The 22,887-nt window shown below is 36.4% G+C and overlaps 1 protein-coding gene across 12 annotated transcripts in view; it reads right to left on the bottom strand.

The window, feature by feature from the left end:
* Window positions 1–22,887, bottom strand: part of GULP1 (GULP PTB domain containing engulfment adaptor 1) — a 277,838-nt gene that overhangs the window by 127,554 nt on the left and 127,397 nt on the right. For 7 of the 12 annotated variants that reach the window (XR_008204949.1, XM_052676483.1, XM_052676484.1 and 4 more), the window contains 5 exons: window positions 22,586–22,813; window positions 19,657–19,795; window positions 13,215–13,309; window positions 3,128–3,183; window positions 2,117–2,249 (listed from right to left, as the gene is read on the bottom strand). Coding sequence is in view for 11 of the 12 variants with exons in the window: in XM_052676483.1 (XP_052532443.1) it covers window positions 2,117–2,249; window positions 3,128–3,183; window positions 13,215–13,309; window positions 19,657–19,795; window positions 22,586–22,813 (651 nt within the window). In the remaining variant the exon portion in view is untranslated. Of the gene's footprint in view, window positions 1–149; window positions 752–863; window positions 939–2,116; window positions 2,250–3,127; window positions 3,184–3,741; window positions 5,765–13,214; window positions 13,310–19,656; window positions 19,796–22,585; window positions 22,814–22,887 lie in introns of those variants that run through there. The other 5 variants (XM_052676488.1, XM_052676491.1, XM_052676490.1 and 2 more) reach the window with 5 other exon arrangements.

Genomic DNA, 22,887 nt, shown 5'->3' on the forward strand with positions numbered 1-22,887 from the left:
TTTTGGCTTTTCAGAAGCAATACGTCTGATCCACAATTAATGCTACATAAATGTTGCTTAACTTGGGAACAGGCCATAGCTAAACATAAACAGAGAAATAATTCTCATTAATTCCCATTCATCTCATAAAACTCTTTTTTTTTTTTTTTTTTTCTTTATGTGCACCTCACACTTAACTGCCACAAATTACAACTGAAGTCACTTGAAGTCACTGTGAAATTAAGAACTGTTCTGGATTCTTCATAGTATCATAACCCATGCCTGGTTGTAAGAACACAAGGAGCATGGCCATTAGTACATACTTCCTCAGTCTTAAAATACCAGGAGATCTTGTTCTATTATAATAGCAGCTCTCTTCCATTATGAAATATTAGTACTATTTGAAAAAAAATAAAGAAACCAAACAAAAAATGTGTCATAAATACATTTAAAATGCACAGTAATATTTTGGAAAGTGAACCAGTAGAGATTTCAAGATAATGCTTGGCTTTCAGTGAAATATTCCCATCCTAACAGACTACCTTAATGCTCCTCCCTTACACCAAATTAATACTGCCTCAGGGTCTTTTGCTTTGAAGCTCAGAGCTGCTCTTCAACCCTATAATACAACCACCTTCAACCTGTATATAAAATAAAACTTGAACTATTTAAATACCATTCGTGGTACAGCACCAAGGAGCCATTATGAAGACTCAGTTTAGCAGACTTTCTGAGTATTTCTTCAGTCAGAAAAGCCTGGGGTGGCAAGAAACTGCAAAGAAAATGACACGAAAAACCTTGAGGTTCTATTCTAAGTATACTGTTTGGGGCAAATTCTTTTAATATAAGGAGATTAGTAAGGAGTTTAGTTCACATAGGTCTACCTGTTCTTGTGGACTGCAAATGTGTCAAACCTGCTGGCTGGTGGCCCTTGTGTAATCCTGAGTTAGCCATAAATGCTGATGTGGCAGAAAAAGAGATGTTAGTAAATCAATTAAGTTACTAAACTGCACAATGAGGCATTTTTTCCCTCTTTAACTTTCTGCTGTGCTTCTTCTCTATTCTACTCCTTTGTATTCTTCATGAGAAGGGATAAAGCTTTGCTGAACTAAATAGTGGAAAGTTTGAAAAAAACTGAGCTCAAAACCTTGAACACAGATTCTAGTTGCTGCCATTCATATGAGAATTAGAATTCCAAAATGCACTCTGAGACTAAGCTTTCAGGTGTTTTTAGCCCAGACTATTTATAAATTAGACTCTCAAGATATTTCTCAAACACAAATGGTAAATTGCATATTCATATGTTCAGAAACCTTCGTGCACTACCATAAAATTGTTATGCAGTCCATGAAATCCATTGAAAATGTTTTAAGTTCCCAGAAGTTTTGATCTGATGAATAAAGAAATGTGCAGTTTGTTTAATCTCTGAACTGACACTGAATATTAAAGTGTCTCAAGAATGATGCATATATTATAAATGTTAGGTCTTACTTCAAACAAAAGTTCCCATCAACATCAAATAATCAGAAAAAATAGAGATTCTGTTCTCTACTGTGTTGATGAGAAGTGCTACATATTTTCACCAGTTCACAATGCAACACATCTCATTCTGTTTAAGAATATGTCTTAAGAATGAGGAAAAAAAATGGAAGGTAATCAGGAGCTGAAGTTTACTTGCTAGCTTTACTTACTTTCTGCCTTCTTGCTAAATCTTACAGAACAAGTTGCAGGCATCTTGGATTATTTTTTTTTATGTCTGATTACTTATTCAGCTTTTTCATTTTGTTTTTCTAAATTTTTTAAGTGACATCTGCATTCGCTATCTTAAAAAGTGCTAAATTAAGAAAAGAGAGTTCATCTGCAGTCATTAATAATACTTCTTAAGAGAGTGTCCAAAAGGTGACAAACTTAGTGACCAGCAGGATATAATGAAAACTCAGGCTCTGGATCGAGATTTCTCAAGCAGTGGCACACTCCTCCTTTGCACAACAGACTTTTTATGAAGCAGAATTGCTCTGTGAGAGTGAGGCCATGCTTAACGCCACAAATTGAAAAATAATCATCATAATGAAGTCTCAGAATCAGCTCCATATCTTGGCAAGTTCAATCACCTTTGGAATTACACAGTCACACTTACCTCTGGAAGTGTGAGAAGACTTTGGGCACCATCTTTTTCCTTTCCTTCTTTCCAAAAGGGAAGCCAAAATAAAATACAACTCTTTATGCCACATGAAGGATTTATCTTTGGCAATTTGAATGACCTGATCAATCTGTCACGTGGAGAGACAAAAGAGAGCCACTTACAAACTGATCTAGCTGAAGTAAAAGCAAAGGATTAAGCTAAGAGCATCCCGCAGCGATGCTCACTAACTTACATATGAGCTTAGTTGGTTTAAGAAGTATTTTGACCTAAGCAACATGTTTGCTCTTGTGGTGGTGCGATAAGCATATAGGAAGAGAAAAAGAGAAAGAATAGAGAAAGAATAGAAAGAGAGAAATCTATTTTCTAGCTGTTAATATAGCTTAGGGAATAAGTATCAGTATAGTGGGGAAATAAAGTGCAGCACTACACATCAGAAAGTCATGTTACAGCATGGTCAGCAGTATTAGCAGAGTTAAAAGAAACTTTAAAAAGAAAAGATATTCAAACAAAAGCAGAAAATCTGATAGCACCCAAATTCAATATTTTTGTTTTTTAGGTAAAATTCAGAACACCAAAAATTTGTTCTTCACTACTCCCTTCGCACCATATTCCTAATCTTACTGATGATACTGCTGCCTTTTTCAGGCTTGACCATCTTCTGTTAAGTGATGCACTCAAGTTCACAGTTAGTCGTAGCACTTCATGTTCTCATCAGCAGGCCACCAGGCTGTACTTTTAAAAGATAACTGCAGAGAGCTTCTGAACACAAAGCTCTTCTAAGCAATGCGAGAACTCCTATTTAATCTAAGAGAAAATAAGAGCAATTACCCACACTCCTTGTACTGGTCTCAAAGATACGTATTTACACTAATAGCCTGAAAATTTAGCTCACATTACTACTGCATTATCCGTAAAAGAACACCAATACTAGTTGGGACATTGATACAAATTCTAAGAAAGAAGAGTAGCTTGTGTTTATTATAACTCACAGCAGATTACACATACCCCTTTCTTGCTATCCCTGACAGTGTCCAGTCCCATAAACTGTCCAAGCCCCATTTCTGCAAGAAATTAAATAGATTTGAAGTATTAGTTTGATGAGAGTTTTTGAAAAAGAAGCAATTAACAGAAGATTTAAGATTAGTTTTCTCAGAAGCATCAACACCATGTTCTGCAGCCCACCCCATTAACACAGGTGGATCCTACAGAGGTTGCCTTCTGTACTCCTTAAATAACCATTAAGGTCATTTACTAACCAGGTATGCTTATGAGCTAAGTATAACAGGAAAAAAAAGCAATATAAAAAGTCCAGTAAATCCGTGAAGTACTGCGGAAAGACAAGAGAAGCAAGAGGAATCAAAGTTTCAATATTACTAATGCTAGATAGCTGCATATAGAACAAATTCTTCTCTCCTGATTACAGTTCAGGTCAAACTCAATAACAAAGAACAAAAAACGGGGTGTGCTTTTACAGTAGTTGATGTCTGGTATTCACTGACACCACCATAAGAAGCGACTCCAAAGCATTCTTCACAGCAGCTCGTCTGACATTTATGCACCTCCACTCCCTCCCATCCAGTGAGCATGCAACTGAATGAACATTGTGTTCCAGGATGCAATTTATTTAAAAACATTTATTTTAGGCAAAATTAAACAGACATTTGAATTTACATAGAAATACAGTTTCCAATTGGATCACGCAACCTTTTGATTAAAAATGTCGTGCTGTGTTAAGTATTTTTGTATGGATTGACCAGTTATGCAATATGTAATCATGCCATTTGCAGTCAACTATCATAAAAATCAGTAACGAAAAACAGTTCTTAAAATGTGCAAATATTATTTATTTTGGTGTTATGATCGGTAATAAATGACCACTAAATATACGCTTATTATGTAAAGCTTTTTAAAGTACAATAAAAATACAAATTCTATTTGTTAAAAAAAGGCCATTACTATGGCTACTAAACACCCTCATTATACAAATTCCAAAATACTATATGACAAACAAAATTATAAAGACTTTTCTTTATGAAACATACTATTCTATTTGTTAGTGATTTTATAGATATATATTTTTTAATATATATGATACTCTATATGAATATTCAATGAAGAATTATAGAGAGGAAGACTAATGCAATGCAGAACATTGGTATCCCAATTCAGCAGGGTATATGAGCATGAGTCAAACTCAGCAAAGGAATAACATCATCTCAGCAGACTTTTGAAGGACTTTTTTGAAGGGGGTGTAAAAATACACACATTTTAATGAAATTGCAAAAATACATTTTTGTGTAAACTGTAAACCATAAGTGTCACAAAAAGGCCTCTCTGGAAAACAAGGAAAAAATATCCAAAATGCTCTTAGTTTTTTTTATTTTTATCAACATCTTTCTGTTTTAAGGGGAGAATAACAGAATTGTTAAGAGGATTGGATTGAACAAACGTGGGGTTTGGGCCTTGAAAGAGTAATGATAATCCTTTTCTGAGATAAGCTCCAGATATTATTTTATTGCTTGTGCTGAAGGTTAGTGAACAGTATGCATAGAAAGGTCAGCGTTAAAATCATTAGCAGCTGAAAGTTTTGGTGTGCAGTTGCTTGTGTAACATGAAAAACGAGTGAGCATGAGGGACCGAAATCTTGCAGCAAGCTTCAAACTTATATTAAGACACAAAACATCAAAGGAGACGATGAAAACAATGCTCAACAGCCCAACTGAACACTCCGGTGCTGAAAGTAGCTCACAGAATTAACCTCTGCAAAGAGTGCCTGCTTGTGCACAACATCACATAATTCCGTCAGTAGAAGCAAAATTCTAGTCTTACGTTCAAATTTTCATTATGAATTTTGTTTTGTAATGAATTCCAAATGGTACACTTTACTGTTCAGCTATAAAATAAAACAGAGAGTAGGTACTTCTTCATTTCTGCAATTTAGCAGCTCTCCTACGCTATTAAATGCTAAGTAACGCACTATTTGTAAGCGCCTAAAACATGATTTAATGACCTAAAAATCTTCTGGATTTTATAAGCGAATAACAGATATACAGTGTAATAACTGTACACAGTAATAGAAATTAATTACAAGGCATAACAACGTTTTAAGCATATATTAATGGTTAATATTTTCTGCTTTTTCATCGCAACTGCAATTAATCATTTCACAGATGGAACTTGAAATAATGGCTTAAAAGCTTATTTTCAAAATACTGGCAAGTAAAGCATTACGTGAAAATCATGCTTGCATCTCTGCAGAGAGGTACGTGTGAGCTTTCTGAAGAACGCTTCCAGGCAAATAGTAGTAAAGAGTAGTAAACTTGGGCCAAAGTGCGAGGGAAAGAAACAACAGTGTAATTTAATTCATATTTCAAAGTACAACTTTATACATTTGTACAGGGAAAGACTGGAACTAAGTCTTTTTTTTTTTTTTTTTTTTTTACAGAAGCAAACCTCAAACGAGTTCACATGTTGAAAAAAAAGCATATTTTGGCACATGGATAATATTTGTGAATACATGTTCAGAATTAAAAAATACTGTGTAAGAATTTCACATTTAGTTTCTTGGCATCAGCATCTGCTGTCTAGTGGGTCAAGACAAAATACTGTGCCTTCAAGAGTTAATCCCATTTTGAACCCCTCCTGCAATGAAACAAAACACTGTTAATAAAAGAGAAAGTAATTCCTCGAGGATCATTTTCTCTATAAATATCTAAATTCCAGCTTATTTCTAGCTCAACTTCAAGGTACATAGCTAAGACTGTTCCAGAATGTTCCAGAATGTTCCAGATGGTTCACAGGATAATTCACATTTACACTATTTGGTCAGTCAATTTTCTTAACTTTCTCTCAGCCATGAATTTATAAAAGGACTTCACTCTAAGAAATACTGTGTGTAGATTAAGTAGTATTAGAATAAAAATATTGACTATTTGCATACATAAATTGATAGAAAAACAAGTTTCACTTGAATCATATTGAACGTGAGCAAAATTCAACACAATTTATAAGTAGGAAAGATCAGATTGCTGTGTGAGAAAAAGAAGTTTATTATATTCACACTCCAAAGAGATGCAAGTTGTGGACGTTGCTGTTAATACCAGATGTCTCGTACATTCAGCAATCCCTTTTATTAGAAGTAGTCTAATAATAAATGCAGTGGTACCCAACAAAATCTCAGGTTTGTTCTGAGTCATTCACTGTGCTGGTGGTGAGCATAACACTGAGAGGTGTTAGGCTTTACACTCTATGGTTATCTGTGCTTCACCACAAGGCAAATAGAATAATACCTGTTTTACTGAAAACGATTGAAGGATGAATTTCAAATGCGTGAAACACTCAGCACTATCAAAATGCAATGCTTTGAAAGGAGCAAATAGATTCTTAAGGAGTTAAACTCAAAATTTCTCATATTTTACTGGTAGAAACACTACTGTAAGCTATACACTCCTGCTCTCTGCATCGAAAAGAATCATTTCCACAAGTACACATTTATGGCCTGACTGTCAGAAGAAAAGTCACCTTTGAATCCAGAAATGTTCAGTCTGTTTGGCAAAGGTATTGTCAAGCTGTAAGCAGCTGGAAACAAGGACTCTGAATAGAAATGTTATAAGAACATCAGCTCCAGCAGCACTTGTCACACTGCTCAGCTCAGTACTCTCTGAGCCTCCAATTCACTTGAAGAATGTTGGTTACGTGCTATGAAATCCATACTATGTGCTTTAATAAAGCAAGCATCTTGTAATCAAACAAAATCTTGTTGTAAGGTAGCCTGCACTGGGACTTGGCAGAAACTCAAGACTTGTCATAATGCACAGGAGTACCTCAGGAGTATACCTTTTGGCTTTAAAAGATCATTCACAAGTCAAAACAGCTTCATTTCAAACAAATGTAACCCCCAGGCTAGGTTTTAAGAGTCTGAATGTTTAATAAACCTACCAGAAAATGCCATCTGCAATGCTGAAAAATTCAATACACTTCCTGGAGATGATTACTAAATGGTCTGAGATTTTTCAAGCAAAGTCTGCATTTTCCTAACATTCATACTGTGAGTTAGTGAGCCAGCAGTGTTACCAGGCTGTAAGCATTCTCCAGTTGTGCTGCCAGGTTTGCCCTACCTGGGTGACATGATGTTGACAATGCTCGCTGGCATATTTGATTTTTTTCCCCTTCCCTTCTGTACTTTTCAACAAGCTAACAGGAGGAGCATTCAGTGCAAAAGATATTTCAAGCAAACAGAGTGTGAAGTTCCAAGCCAGCATTCTGTCATAAATGAGACGTTGGTTATTTACCCAAAGGATGCAGCTTCTTGATGCAACTGCAGTCAGAAGGCGACTGCTTACACAGGAGCACCAGCCCCAGGCTTAGCGAGACAGTTCAATGTGCTGAATCATAAACCTCTCAGTTCCAGTGTGTCTGAAACTCTAATATTTTTAAGCATTTAGAAGCAGCTGCCAGTTTTGAGGCTGTAAAAGGGATAGTTTATGCTTCAACCTGAAGATTCTTGATGCAGCTATAATAGTAGAAAATCTATGGCTACTGGTCTATCAAGGACACAACTTGATTTCTATCTCTGCTGGGAGCCCTTTCAAATCTCTGCCAGTCCCATAAGCCAGCACACATCCTGTTCATGTTCTGCATGCTCCTATCTTTCCTTTATACATTTCAGAACTGCTTGGTAACGTCTAACATAGCTGCATGTCCAGTGAGGTTTTTCTGGCCAGCCAAGAGCAAATCAGATCTGCACTTTTTGTATGTGCGCTCATCTCACTGTTATACTGACCAGAGTGGATGGGTATGATACCACCTACTATATATCACACAAAACTCACAGAGTCAGATTCAACAGTAACTAGCAGGTCCATCTTCTCATGGCAACCACAGGGTCAAAAAAAAAAAAAACCTCACAAACAGGACATCAGGGCAATCTGGAGAACCATCAGAGCATTTGTCAGAATTTAAAAGAATTCACATTATTATTATTAAAATTAGAGGAAAAGAAATCATAGGATTATAAACCAGGATACTCAAAGAAAGCTGTATTGACTCAATCAATATTCCCATTAAATGCAGCACTCAAAAAGGGAAAACTTCAAAACAGACTATTCCAGCAGAGAAAGGCAAAGGAATTGCAATCAAATTCCTGAAGATTAATAAAGCACAAACTTCAGATCTCCCACAGCCATCTCCATTTGAGCCCCACAGTTCTTGCCAGCTAGCTTCAAATTCTCCAATACTTCTGCAATCTGCACACCTATACTTCAGAAAATACATGATGATTGTAACAGTAATAAAATTACCCAATCAGCTGTTGTCAGCCAAGATGCAAGACAAAAAGTTTTTATGGAAAGATTTTTATTTACATCCAGGCACAGCTGAAATGTGATTAAGGCAGGTAAGAGGACATAAAACAGAATGTCTGCAGCCTTATGTCAGTTTTCACAGTTACACTTCCTTTATACACTCCTCTCATTTCTGATGGTTCTGCTTGAAGCTGCTGTATGTTTATTATAATATCCAGCATATGCCTGCCTTCTACTCTCCACTCCAAAACCCAGCATTCACAGCTGTAATAATAATGATGTCAGTTGGAATGGCTGAGTAATTATAAATTACACTTTATTTTTATCCTTTTTCTATTGAACTGGATTAATGTATCAAGCAGAATTCTTTTTCTTAAACATGACATATGGTCAGTACTTGGTACACATTACATGCTATGTATCATCAATTTTAATACTGAGTATTTTAAATATTAAATTTAAGCATTTCAGATTCTTAGCACAACAGATTGCCCTTTCATTATGCACCATATGCACCACAGCTTTTTGTACAGTCAGGGCTCAGGAAACAGTAACATTTGGTCAGAAAATATCTCAAATTGGCTGATTTTGAAGGAACGCAGACAAAGACCATCCCTGATACTGGACAGGAAAGGGAACATGAAGAGCTATAAAATGTACACCTACACTGTGCTTTACTTATGTGCTCATATCTACATGACAGCCCTTTTTTACTTCCAAGATGACTTAACACACGCACTGAACATCTTAGTTACACAGAAAAACAACAATATTACACTAACATGTGATGGGTCTCCTAGAGATGCAAAGCTTATTTCCAATATGAAAAGTAATCAGAAAACAAACCATCTTCCAAAATTCTCAGTTTGTTTTTTTTTCTTTCTTTTTTACTATTCCATTTAAAAACAACAAGCAGTAAAACACAAACTAATTCAATTTTATCACAAGGTAAATCTGCCAAAGTCAACCCATATGGCTCTTTCTGAGGTTAGATTGTTTATCCCTTCACCACCTGACTTCACTCAATGACCTTAAGTCAGCACAAACTCAGTGAACCAATGATAAATCAACAAGTATTGAGAAGATAATTTAGAGGGTTGAGCATAACTTATTTCGGATGGAAATTAGACAAGCCTCCTGACTACTTTGGGCTGTGCACGGAGAATGGTCTGCAGATCCTGCAGACTTTATAATATTAACTACCTTGAGATTTTAATAAATCATAGCAGCTGTTGCTAGTATGATTCAAGATCTAGGGAAACTTCACCTCACTCCAAGATTTCTGGGAAAATAGATTCATTTTAATAATGTTTGGATGAAGTCAAAATAGAAAGGATGAAAATATGTTTCAGCATAAGGGTGGAGGAAACGGAAGGTTGGAGAGTCTTCAGAGAGATGTCTGTGCTGAAAAACTAGGATCTCAACACATGCTGGAGTATTGAGCTCTCCAAAAAGATCAGCCGAGCTTGGAATAAGAAATAGAATAGATAGAATTTTGGATCCTCCCTGAAGTTTAAACGTAAAACTATTCCCCCTGAGGTTGAGGAACTTGATCTGACTGCATTAAGTTCAGAATATCATATGCAAAGGAAAAGCACCTGTTCCTAAAGAGTTTATCCCCAGTGCCTCTTCAGTTCTGCTGTAATTTCTTCACCCACTTTGCTTGCACGTCCTTTTCCAACACACATGTTCTCTAAGACAGCTTTTCTGCAGACCAGGGCACGCTTGCTGAGACTGAGTTAAAGGATTGGCCAGAGCTTTTCCAGCTAATCTGCCACTGGTTGGCTCTGAGGTCGCTTGTTGGCCTCTCAGAGTGTGGGTTAAGCTGAATTTAACAATATATACCATATATAATATCCTGAACTATTAGACACAGACCTTTGCATATTAATTAAAAATATATATTCACTGAAATGCAAGCTGTACTTTGAAAAAAACAAAGGCCATGAAAACTTAAAGACAACAGCTCCCTTAACTGAATTCATTCCAGTGAAGAAATGAAATTCAGCGTGGAGAAAAGGCGGCTGCAGCACAACCTCACTGCAGCCTTTCAGTACCCAAAGGGGGTCTATGAACAGGAGGGGAACTCTTTGAAAGGGTAGATAACAGCAAGACAAGGAGAAATGGTTTGAAGTTGAGGGAGGGAAGATATAGGTTGGATGTCAGGGGCAAGTTCTTCACTATGAGAATGGTGAGGTGCTGGAACAGGCTGCCCAAAGATGTTGTGGATGCCCCGTTTCTAGAGGTGTTTGAGGCCACATTGGATGGGGCCTTGGGCAGCCTGGTCTAGTATTAAATGGTGGAGATTGGTGGCCCTGAATGTGGCAGGGGGGTTGGAGATTCGCGGTCCTTGAGGTCCCTTCCAACCCTGGCCATTCTGTGAAAGCAGCTGACATTATTCTTAACTTCTCCTGAATTTTAGATTTCTTAGAGGACATCACATGCTTTGCGGTTTGACCTTTTGTGGCAACCATTTACCTTTCCTCTTGTAGGCTGTTTCTAGCAACAAATGACCTCTAGCATCTCTGACTCATTTTAAGTTTGGAAGTAATTATCTCCAATTGAAAGAGCATTTACATAAGATGGCTGTACTGGTATAAAAATCTATGTAATCAAAGGTTTTACATAGACCATTTCATTAATGGCCATCTAAAGAACAGCACTGGACATTCCAGTATCACATAAGGATACAAAGAGTTGTAATATCAGCTGATCAAATGAAAGAAGTTTAAAATCAGCTATCCTCACCTTAAAAATTGTAGGCTTCTAAAAATGCTAATGGCACTGACATACAGAATTGCGTATATAAAATACAAATCTTAAAATCTTTTTTTATACATCCACATTCGCATGAAAATACAAAACAGTTATAAACAAAATTAAAGCATAAGAACACCAGACACGAGCATATATATATTTCAGTTATAAATGCTGTAAACACCATTATTAAAATATGATATACCAACCATCGCTGACGCTAGGCACCCAGGAAAGCATAAGAAGATAAAAGAGATAAGGAAAAAACATATTTCAATTTGTATTTTACACTACTGATTCATACAACCTACACAAACAACTTATATATGGCAACTAAATTTAACACTGATCTAAAATGATAGAAGAATGTCATAGAAACTTCCCATAGCTTTTGCTTTGTCCAAGTCAAAAGTGAATTTTTTTCCACATCCTGTCAGTTATGCACTTGGCTTAAATGAATTAAACGTGAACAACTTTTTCATCAACACAAAAGTCTACTAATACATTTTCAGTCAAGGTAAGCTAGGTTCTCTGTGATACACATTCACAGATCAAACAAAAAAGAATAAGACATGTATGCACACAACACAGCAGACTACTTAACTAATGCAATATTATTTGCAACATAACATAGCAATACATAAAGATTAGTTTGTTTTGTCTTGTGTCAACAGAGTAGAAATGGATGTTGAGTTCTCCATTTCATGACTTATCAAAAACCTTTGATAAAGATTTCTACCGATCCATTTCTTGATGCTTCATAACATGATAGCACATAGAAGTCATAGCCTAAGAATATAAAATTTTGACTCGACACTATTCATAGTAAGAATTGCTAGTGTTTGATATTTACCTTTACACAGCACAGTATTCATAGATACTGTAGTTCACCTAGAACTGCCTATACTTAATGGAAACACAGATCTCTGTCAACGTGAAGTTCCTATGATTGTCTTGGTTGTTTTGTTTTTGTTTTCTACCAAAGGCCTTGATTGTGAATTCACAAAACAGAAGTAATTCCAATGTAAGCGGAAAGAAAGCAGCTTTGGCTTGTAGCTGCTATCTAAAATTACACGGGCCAGAGTGCAGACGATCAAGAATAAACATTTCTTATGTGCCATCCACATGGAAAACTCCTCCACACATAAATTTAGATGTCTCAAAGAACAGGAATTTGAAAATTTTGCTTAGGAAAATTAAACAGTAGTTAATTGTATTGAAGCCATTTAAAAATGTCTCTGCTGTTCTCTAGGCAGAAGGGAGGAAATCAGTGAGCCTGAGAACTTGCTCTCGTACTTCATGGGCTCTCAAGACACAAGAAGTCTGGAAGCCCTGGGAACACTTTCTGCTGAGGAGCCAGCATCCTAGAAATTCAAGTTCCCAGTGTTTTCAGCCTTCCGTTTGCTGGCAGGCTGCTGTGAAAAAAAACAGATAAGCAACCTGGCAAGGAAATGGCAGTTTGCAGTTTGAGACTTAGCCCACAGTTTGAAGGCTTTCTCCTAGAACTGCTTCAAATTGAAACCAACATCTAAACAGATAGCATAGAGTATTTCAGAATCAACAAACATTTCCTGATGAAAAAAGACCTGAGTTCTTGAATCAGTTCTCAGTAGTCTGTGGCCCAAAATGCAGTAGTCAGGTATGACTATAAAGGCAGCAGAAAATTTCTGAGGAATAACAAGGTCAGCACGTATGTAGGCCTCTAACAACAGCTCTTTTTTAAACTTGCTCAGTCCCTTCCCAGCAAAGAAAAGCAGTGTCTATTTCGCTTACCGTGCTGGTAGGTCTTAAATAATTTCAGGTGTCTGTCTGTGTTATTACCATGCAATAACATCTGTGAAGATCTTCAGGCTGATAAATTCTAATTCCCCATGAGTACAAAAATATTGGTTGTCTTCCTTTTACATATTTTTTCCCTCTCCTCTATGTATCTATGAGTGTACAGTCTGGAATTTTAAAATCACCGTAAAAATGTACTGCAATAATATTCACACATCCAGAGAAAACTGCATAATTGATAACTCAATGGTTACCTGCATCTCGTCTAGCTTGGACTGAATGTCTGGAGGGAAATCTCCTGCTCCGCAGCTAAAAGGGTCAAAAGGTTCTGCCCCAAAAAGGTCTCTCTCTGGAAAAAGAGAAAAATGAGTCACTGATGGAAACAGAATGAGCTATGACCTGCTCTTTGAAAAACTCAGCTTACATCTTACAAGCTGAATAACAGCACCTTCAGATATGAAAATGATTAACTGCAGTTCTTAAACATCCAAATTCAGAAGTCAGGTCTTGATTAGTTTTCCAAGACTGGATACTCAACAATTTTTTTCCAATAATGCAGCAACTTCTGTTTAAGCCCTTATGGACCTTTCATTAAATGGCTGTGCTTTCTAGAGGAATTTTAGGGGCCTGAGGAGAAGAAATTCCAGTCTGAGTAAGGGAGCTTCCACTGAAATGCCTTCGGGAATCAGAGAGTTTGAATATTTCATAATTGAAGAGGGAACAGCTGGATGTCAACTGCCAAATTTCGTTATGTCAGAAGCAAATTCTCACTAACAAATTAGCCTTCATACTTCTTCATATCTGCCACTTCTGACCATCAGGTTAAGGACTTTTGTAAATTCCCTTACTCATGGAATTTCAGTTCTGCATTTGATAGAGTTTCTCAGTGCGCTGTTAGTAGTAAATAGAACTAATTACTAGAGTTGTAATTCTCAACCAAAGAACAGGTTGAATAAAAGAAACAAGGAAGAACAAGGAAGAATAAAAGAAAACACAGAAGACCATGACATGCAGCTTGCCCGAAAATTCAACTGGATCCGTAAGTGCGATGACTGCACTTTTTTCCTCTGTCATGTCATACGGTTTCTCACTTCGAAAAGCAGGATCCTTTTCACTGCTGAGATGTTTTTTTTTTTTGTTTTTTTTTTTTTTTTTTGCATTTGTGTGTTTCTTTTTTGAAACACTTCCAATCATCTTTTTCCTTTTTTCCTTACTGGAACTGTGCAAGGCTAGTTCATCCTCACATCTGACAGCCCAGATATTTTTACTTCTCAGTATTTTTCTCTACATGACGGAGTGCCATCTATACAGACATGTTCTCTCCCGTACTGTACTGACTGAAACTAGCATTAAACACATTTTGCTAACACAATCCAACCACACTGATGATAACACTCATAAAACAAAGTTAACACAGCTTCGTAATTGCTGAAGAGAATATTAAACTTCCTAACCTTCACAGTTGTCCAGGAAGAAACCTGGTAATCAGACTGCCTAACTCAAAATCACATTGGATTTGTGAGTAGGGAAAAGGACCCTTAATATCTAAGAAATTATTATTTTTCTGTTTTAGCTCCAGATTTTACTCTTAACATACAAGATATTCAAGCTGATAATTGACAACCTGACATTAAACCCATGCTGTTACATCACATTAAAAGGGCTGAAGAGTGTTAATATAGCTAAATAAAAGTCTTTATTTCATCATTTATAGAGTCCACATTCCAGGCCTGCACTTGTCTAGGCTTCTCAACATTCTATTCTGCAAATAAGTTTCTATGGGTTTTGACCTAATATTTGGTGTTACCACGCCTGCATTGCACAGCATATTTCTTAAATAATTAGAATATTATGTTCCCATAATACTGTACAAGAACAAGTAGGAACTGTAGTAATTACACATTTATGCCATGGCTTAGCGGCTTAGCAGCTTAGCACTACCACATAGGAACAAGGGATGACCCAGATCTGACAACCTCATTCTGAAAGCCCACTTGAGTAAAAACAAAAAGTCTTGCCTTTCCTGGCAGAGGCAGACTACCCTCATGCAAAACCTAACAGAATAACCTAATAGAAAAAGTAGGATCTACCTCATCCCTTGCCTCTCTCACAGCCAAAATGGGTCTGCTCAAGTACAGTAAGTACTATCAGCATCCTTACATGTTCTTATACTCCTACTCAAGAGATATTCAGATGTGCAGCAGCTTTAACTTTCAATCTGACCTTTACTGGGGAAAAAATGATTGTTTTATGTCCCACCTAAGTTTATTTGCTCATTATCTAGGTCCATTTATTTCTTTTTTTCTTCTCTTTGTTCCTCTGTTTCTTAAGTTCTTTTTACCCTAAAAAGGGAATCACAGAATCACAAAGAGCTGATAGTTTTCTATGTGGTCAGATAGCTTAAAGCAGCCAGTTTCAATACCAAGCCTTTGCAAACATTCAAGGAATGTATTTATGAAAGAACAGTAAGGAAAACAGTTCTTTAATTTCCAAGTACTGTAATTACATCACTATTTTTGAAAGCAAGTATTATGAACATTTCTCTGGACATCTTATTCATGCTCAAAGTATTACGCTTTTGTTTATGACAGTATTGAGCTAATTAAAAGGAGAATGGTAGAAGCTTTAACTCCTTCAGTGGAACATGCCTTCGTGTCAAAGGTAATTTCATTCAAATTGTTATTCAAGGCAGACATTAAAATTGAACAGAGAAGAGCTCATTATCAATGATGGAGCTACTAAGCCTTGCATAGAATCAAATTTTAAAGATAGTTATCTCCTAGCTGAATTTCCCTTAAATGTTTTGGGAAACCATCTATCTCTATTACAATTTGATATCCATTTCAATGAAATGGCTGTAAAAGTCCGTAGGACAACAGGCTCATTGCTTTTCTGCATTTTAAGTTCGTGTGTTGTCAGAGAGATTGCATTGCTGAGTCAGAGCACCGTGAAATACTTTCAGTCAGTCTTTCTCTTTGAAACAGAAGATGAATATGTGGAAACAGGATGAAATTTATTCACTGCAAAGCTCCACTGTTGCATGGCATTTCCATAACCTTTGCTGCTGGTGTTTACTGTCCATTTTTTAGCTCCATTTTAGCAGAAACAACACAAATCAGTAATATTTTATTTTATGCTGAAGTACTGGCAAGAAAACATGTTAAATATAATGACAGTAGCTTGCCTGGCACACTCTCTAAAATACCTGTAATGTAGATAGGCATTTCTTTCTTCAATACAAATGGGTAAATCTCTGAAAGCAATCCCTTTGAGCAACACATATAATTTCTTTTCCCTCCTTCTGGAAAATCCCTTTCCTTAATGCAGAAAAATAAAGTCACTGCTTGGAAAACCAGTGAACAAATTCAAGAACATAAAATAGTGATGCTTCACATCTGTAACTCAAAGTGCTGAAAGACATGAACAAGTAGTAAATTGTTATTTCTGTGGCTGACCTGACATTCAGGACAAGAAATAACCAACACTGGAGAATAGCAGTCTACATTCTGTAACAAACTCAGAACTAGCAAGAATTAAACCAACAAAACTCTGCAAATATTTGGCATTTCTGCTTTGTTTTGCATCCCAAACTTCTTTACATTAGCTATCATCCAGACACAGAGTTATGCTGATATATGCTTTCCCCAAATGTCCTGGAGCAGCTGGAACGACAAATACAAATTAATCCACTGAAGATAAGTACCCAAGAAAATATTTGGAGTAAGCTAAGGGAATGAGGGCCAGAAAGCCTTTCCCTTAGCTGCAGGCTACTCCATACTTTTTTCTTTTGTAATTATTACAGCATAGCAAGTGGTTCCATCATTATTCTAACAACAGATTCTGAACAGATAAATCTTGGAGCAGATTTCTACACCTGCCAGTTGCGACTTTGGTTTTTGTAGGTCCTTTAAGTGAAAGAAATTTTAAGTAATTAGACAGCATGTTTCCAGTTCTTTTCTGAGATACAACAATGCTGTGCCAACAAGAAATATACAAATTTCTCTTCACGATAACTTTCAAGGACCCTTGCAGTCCCTTACTCAATGCTCGCAAGAAGCAGCAGCATAGTGTCAACACACCATTTTTGGTCGCTTTATGTGTACATCAGTTTTTCAGTTAAGCAATTATTATACTGGGCTGCAATGCTTATGTTTAGCCTGTAAGCCATGGACTGTAAAATCAGCTCTAGAAGTAGTAATCCTCTGCAACATTTCAGGTTAAAATCAAACTCTGGAAAGGGCTTTTGTTTGTAAAAGAATCACCCCTTTTGTAATTGTTACCTAAAGGGACATCATGTATTTGCTCAATCTACAAATTCCTGCCCAAAGAACATTACATCTTCTCCTTTAAAATAGAAAAAAAACCAACCATCCTACTATTACTGACATATCTAGTAGTGCACAGACATTTACTGAGTCGTTGTGTGGCTATACTGCTCAACAGGAATTGAAAACTTCAAGAATCTTTTCACTTTTTAAAAATCTCGAATGATTTGGAGATAACTATCTTTCAAAGGAAGGCCGCTGCTGCACTCTTCTTAGAATGCTAGGCTTTACGAACTATTTGCTGAGAGCTGCTCAAAGCAAAAGGTATTTATAACTCAATTATATAGGTTATAAAAAGTTATAAAAATACAAAAAACTAACATTATCTTATAATTCTCAAGGGCTGTGGCAAAGGGAGTGAGAAGAACATGAAGACATGACCTCAGAATAAGTGAGACTGCACCTTGGCTCCTTTTGCTGCCACCCATCTGACTTGTATTGGAGAAAGAAATGCCAGTCTGTCTCTACTGGCACCAATAACACATAAAACAATGCATTATTGTACACTATTAGTACTGCAAAATTACTCAGATTGAATGAAGTTCTTAAGAGATCTGAACTTTCTCATCTAACACAGTAAGTACTTGTTTGATTAGAAAGTGTTCTACTTCCTAACTGCCTTTTTTGAATACATCAAAAGATGTTAATAGCTGATGAATGCAATCATTTGCAACGTACAATGTCCCAAGCTGCGGGGAATATTAGGAAATTACAATGTTAGGAAAAACCTCTTCTCTGCAAGAGTGGTGAAGTACTGGAAAAGATTGCCCAGGGAGGTGGTTGAGTCACCACCCCTGGAGGCGTTCAAGGATAAGGAAGATGTAATACATAGGGACATGGTCTAGCAAGCAACACTGGTGGTAGGTGGACTGTTGGACTACTGTTGGATATTAGAGGTCTTTTCCAACCTTAATGACCCTGATTCTGTACATAGCCTGAAAATGCATGGCTCAATAGTATACAGACTGCTACAGCACTCTGTAATCCTCTCTCCGAAGCAAGGCACACAGAGGAGTGCACAGAATTAGCAGGCAGCTGGTGAGATGCGGCACTGACCAGCTACATCTCTGACATCTGTAATCATAATTGAGAATCAAATGAAATAAATGCAAAATAAACACAATGCTTTTAAATAGTGCATATCATTAAGTTATCCCCTTTTTTTTTTCTGTATTGTAAAGCCCACTGTTTAAACAAATACAGAGACCGGAAAATAGAGTACTCAAAATTACTCTGACTTCCATGTAAGCCCACAAAATTTCTAGCAGTGATTTCAATGGCACTGAAGCAGGACAACAGCTAAAACCAAACATCTCACCTTGTAATCCAAGTTACTACTTTTGAAGCTGCATGTGCACGTTGAAATCAATTTTATGGCAGTATCTACAGTTTGATGAGAAAAACTCAATTTTTTTTTTTGGAGGAGGGGAGGGCATTGAAGCTGTGTACATAAGGCACAAGGGAAGATGCTCATCAACTCAAGTTTTACAATTTATCATTACAACTGTGCTTGCATTCATACCTGAAAATTCTCTATATTAGGAGTGTTACCCAAAATGGGCAGAAACTCTTCAAATATGATCTTACACTGCAGCAACCAGTGACATTAATGTTCTTTATCCATACTAAAATAAGTATGAATGAGAGAAAATGCTACATGCACACAAGTATTCCTACAACCTCCAGCACCACTTGTGTGTATGCTTCCTCCTCCTCCCTGAGCCGTTTGCAAAGCTTTCAAAAATTCTCTGGATTCCTACAAGTTTTCCAGTTAAGCTGAAAATATTATCCTAATTGCCTTTAAGCATCTGAAAACTAAAATTGCTATTATTAAACATCTTTAAGAGATTTTCAGGAGCGGTCCACAAATCTGCAGAATTTCATCAACTATAACTGAAAAGCAAAGCAGTACACGATATGACAAGCGGTGTTAAAAATATTATTTCATTAGACTATATTTTGATGGATTTCTTCAGCTCTTCCTTCTTTATCATCATCATCACATTCACATACTGTATTCCCAAGAAACACAGGTTTTAGATGCTATAGCTATAGCAAGGAAAGAACAAGGAACTGAAAATATTTCCTCAATTAACTACAAGAAACATACAGCAAAAGAAAGGCCACACTATCGTCCCCAGACAGACTTCTTCAAACTGTTTAAATAATATTTCCAGCAAGTAAATATATTTATAATGCAACTTGGCAGCAACATCAACTTTAGGAAGATGGTATTAAAATTGAATGGTATTATCAAACGTAACTTAGAAAACCTGTATCTGACTTTTCATGCAAAGCGTTTTTTTTTTTTAATGTTTTCCTAAAAAATGTAAGATTAAGTAAAAATTAGGTCAGTTGTCAAAGAACTTACTGATCTCTGCAGATCTACTGGGTACTGGAGGAGGCTGTGTACCATTGCGAGTAGGTGTTGATGACTGAGGGGATATGGGAGAAAAGGGAACCATATCAAAGATGTCAGTGGAGGGCGATTTAGGTGTCACACAGCCTGCCTACAACAGGACAATAAATATTAGGGCAACGTTTCACATGAAAAAAAAAAATAAAAATCACAACACCGATTTTTTCAGCATGCAGATAAGAATTACAGTTTTTAAAAAGATGAACCCAAAACATCAGCATGCACAAAAACAGCTCCTGACAACAAGCAATTGGCATTTGCAGTTCAGAGTCTCAGACATGCTAAAACTCTCCAAATACATAAGCAGCATTGTAAACATTCCATTTTCAATAAATCTAGTACAACCAGACATGTATCACAGTTAAACCTGAAAAAGCTGGTAATTAACAGTTCTATACTCTCAAACTATGAATACAGATGTGTTCAACAAGACCCGGTTAAGAAAATATGGCAACAATGATATACTACACTCCTGAATGCACAGAACAAGAAGCTAAAATTAAAAGACATGATCCCAATTATTTCTTCTTCACTAATTCTTTCTTGTGCCATCAAAAATCCCACAGGGATGGAAATGTCACATGTATTTTTTGGTAAGTAACAACCTGGACATACAATACACTGAACACTGGTATCAGAAATTAAACTCTTATCTTTCATTGTGAAACAGAAGTGAAGTCATTCTTAAAACACAAAACTTTGATAGGCTTCTAAAAAAATACTACATAAGCAAATAAACCCTAAATGCAACAACCGCGATCACTCTACAGCCTTATTTAACTTCCAATCACCCATTCCTCCTGCCATCAGTCCATTAATTGAGGACTTTTCAATAGACATTAATTGACCCAAAACAGGTGATGAAATAGTTTAGAATTCTGATTGACAAGCTGAAGGCAAAATATATATGCAAAATGATAATTTCATTAATTAGACAACACAAAAGAAAAGCCTTCTGTGTACGAGAAAGGCTGTGCTGTCAGGCAGAGTTTGCTACTTTAACATAAGATTCAGTTTGACTAGAATATTCACATAAAAATTTATAATTACAGTTTTAATTAGACAGACTCCTTTATTTAAAAAAAAACAAAACAAAACATGAATATCACAATGTGGCAAATAGATTTATCTTTCGCAACGCTGAGAGTTTCAGGGCCCTAAAACTCAATTTGCTATGCTTTTTTTAGTGTCTCTGCTGCAGTAATTGAAGCTGTCACTCATAACACACAACAAATCTCTAAGGCAAACCCTTGGGAAGCCTCAAACTGCCTCTCCTCCTCTCCAGAGGCTGCACTGGCTGCAGATAGGGAAAGCACTTTGACCCATGATCTTTCACTCTGTACACTGCTTAAAAATGAAAGTCTACTTCTAAGTCCAACATTACCTATTAGGTGTTTTGAGTTTATACTTTTAAATTTGGATTTGGAAAGATCTGAAACACTTCAATACTTCATAAAAAAACAAGGATATTTCTACCTAGATGTACTGAAATGACAAACATAAAAGCAAGCCACATGTCACATGCTGCTTTTTTCCTATTAAAAAAAAAAAATAAATGCTAGAATTCTTTCCATCTTGGCATTCCCTCGCAGGATCAGAGCTGAACTTCATAAAATAACTAACTTGCAAGATTTTTATATATGCAGAACTCCTCCTGACCTCAGTATGAGCTTGCTCAGCAGTTTCAATGATTGTTGTGGAAAAGGTATCAGTGAATAATCATTAGACACAAGTGGCTCTTACTGCTGCTTTTATTAACCTTGCATTAACCTTCCGGTGCTTTCATGCACTGTCAGAGATTCAGTAAAATACTGGGGGAGATTGTCCAGTGCCATCTGCTGCCACTAAGAGCAGGGCAATGCACGTACTTGACTCATCATAAACATACTAAGACATCCCATTCTTCACAGAAACAAAACCATGCCTGACTGTAGATAGGTTTCGCCTGCATCAGTGAGGCAGGATCAGCTTCAGTACGTAAGTACATGGCATGTATGTTAATCTGCACTGCCCGTTAATGTTGGTGAATCATCCCAGAATGACTCAGAGATTGTAAACGCTAGTGTAGATTCTGCTTATTTGCTAAGTGTTTATAGATACGTAGATGCTACAATAAATAAGCAGCATTTATGTTTAGTCGTAAGTCTTTTTAGCATGAAAGCAAAAAATCAGACTTTACAATGACATTTGTTGCTTATGTTACTTAGTTGAAGTTGCTAGACATTTTGACACTACTCAATTTCTTCAAAACTAAAATTCCATTATTTAAATAAATGCGTCTTTTAAATGCTTATGAACACAAGAAGCACTTGTATTTCGTGAACACATGCAGAAAGCCATGGTTTGCCAAATACAGCCAGATGTTATCAGCAAATGGAAGAAATGCTGAGTATTTAGCACATTGCCATGAGAAAGCAGACAATATGCTTCGTTCAAATTTTAAAATAATTTCAAGCCTTCATTTTGCACAGTTTTTATAAAGTACACTAAAATGTATTGAACAGCTGATTTCTTTTCCAATAATTTATGGAGAAAAAACGTTCAGACTGGATCTTTAGAATTGCTTGTTTTGAATAGTTGTCCTTCATGTAATGATTTTAACAAAGGACTGATAGATGAGAGATTCATTAATAGACTAAATTAAAAATGTTGCTGAAATAAGAACTTATATTTTAGGAGTCTAAGAAAAAAAAAAAAGCTACATAAAAAATAGAGCAAGTCTTTCCAAATTCCATATTTTAAGAGAATTCCAGGAGAATCAAAGATAAATTTGATCGGCCCTTGCATCACTGTACAAAATGTGAAATTTTAACACGTTAATACACAGCTGAGAAAGAACAGGAAAGTCAAAAAAGAGAAAGCTTTTGCACAGCAGCATTACACGAGGTCTCGGACAACTGTATTCACTGGATGGCTTTGGAAGACCACTTTTTGAAGGTGGTGGTATTAACAATCCAGCTGGTAGTCTAGAGTCAGGAGAACTCCTAGGAGTAAGCGTAATGGAAGAGATATCTAAACAAGGAGGTGGTGAATCCTCATTGTTACACCAGAAAAAAGTAGAGGGTCTTTGAAACATATGTTCATCATTATCACACTTTATGTGCAGCAGCTGAAAAGGAATCACAGAAAGAGAAAACATTCTGAGGAACTGAATGAGGCGTCAGGGAAAGAAGAATAAAAAGG

Source organism: Tympanuchus pallidicinctus, unplaced genomic scaffold, assembly GCF_026119805.1.
Source record: "Tympanuchus pallidicinctus isolate F22 unplaced genomic scaffold, pur_lepc_1.0 scaffold15, whole genome shotgun sequence".
NCBI lineage: Eukaryota > Metazoa > Chordata > Aves > Galliformes > Phasianidae > Tympanuchus > Tympanuchus pallidicinctus.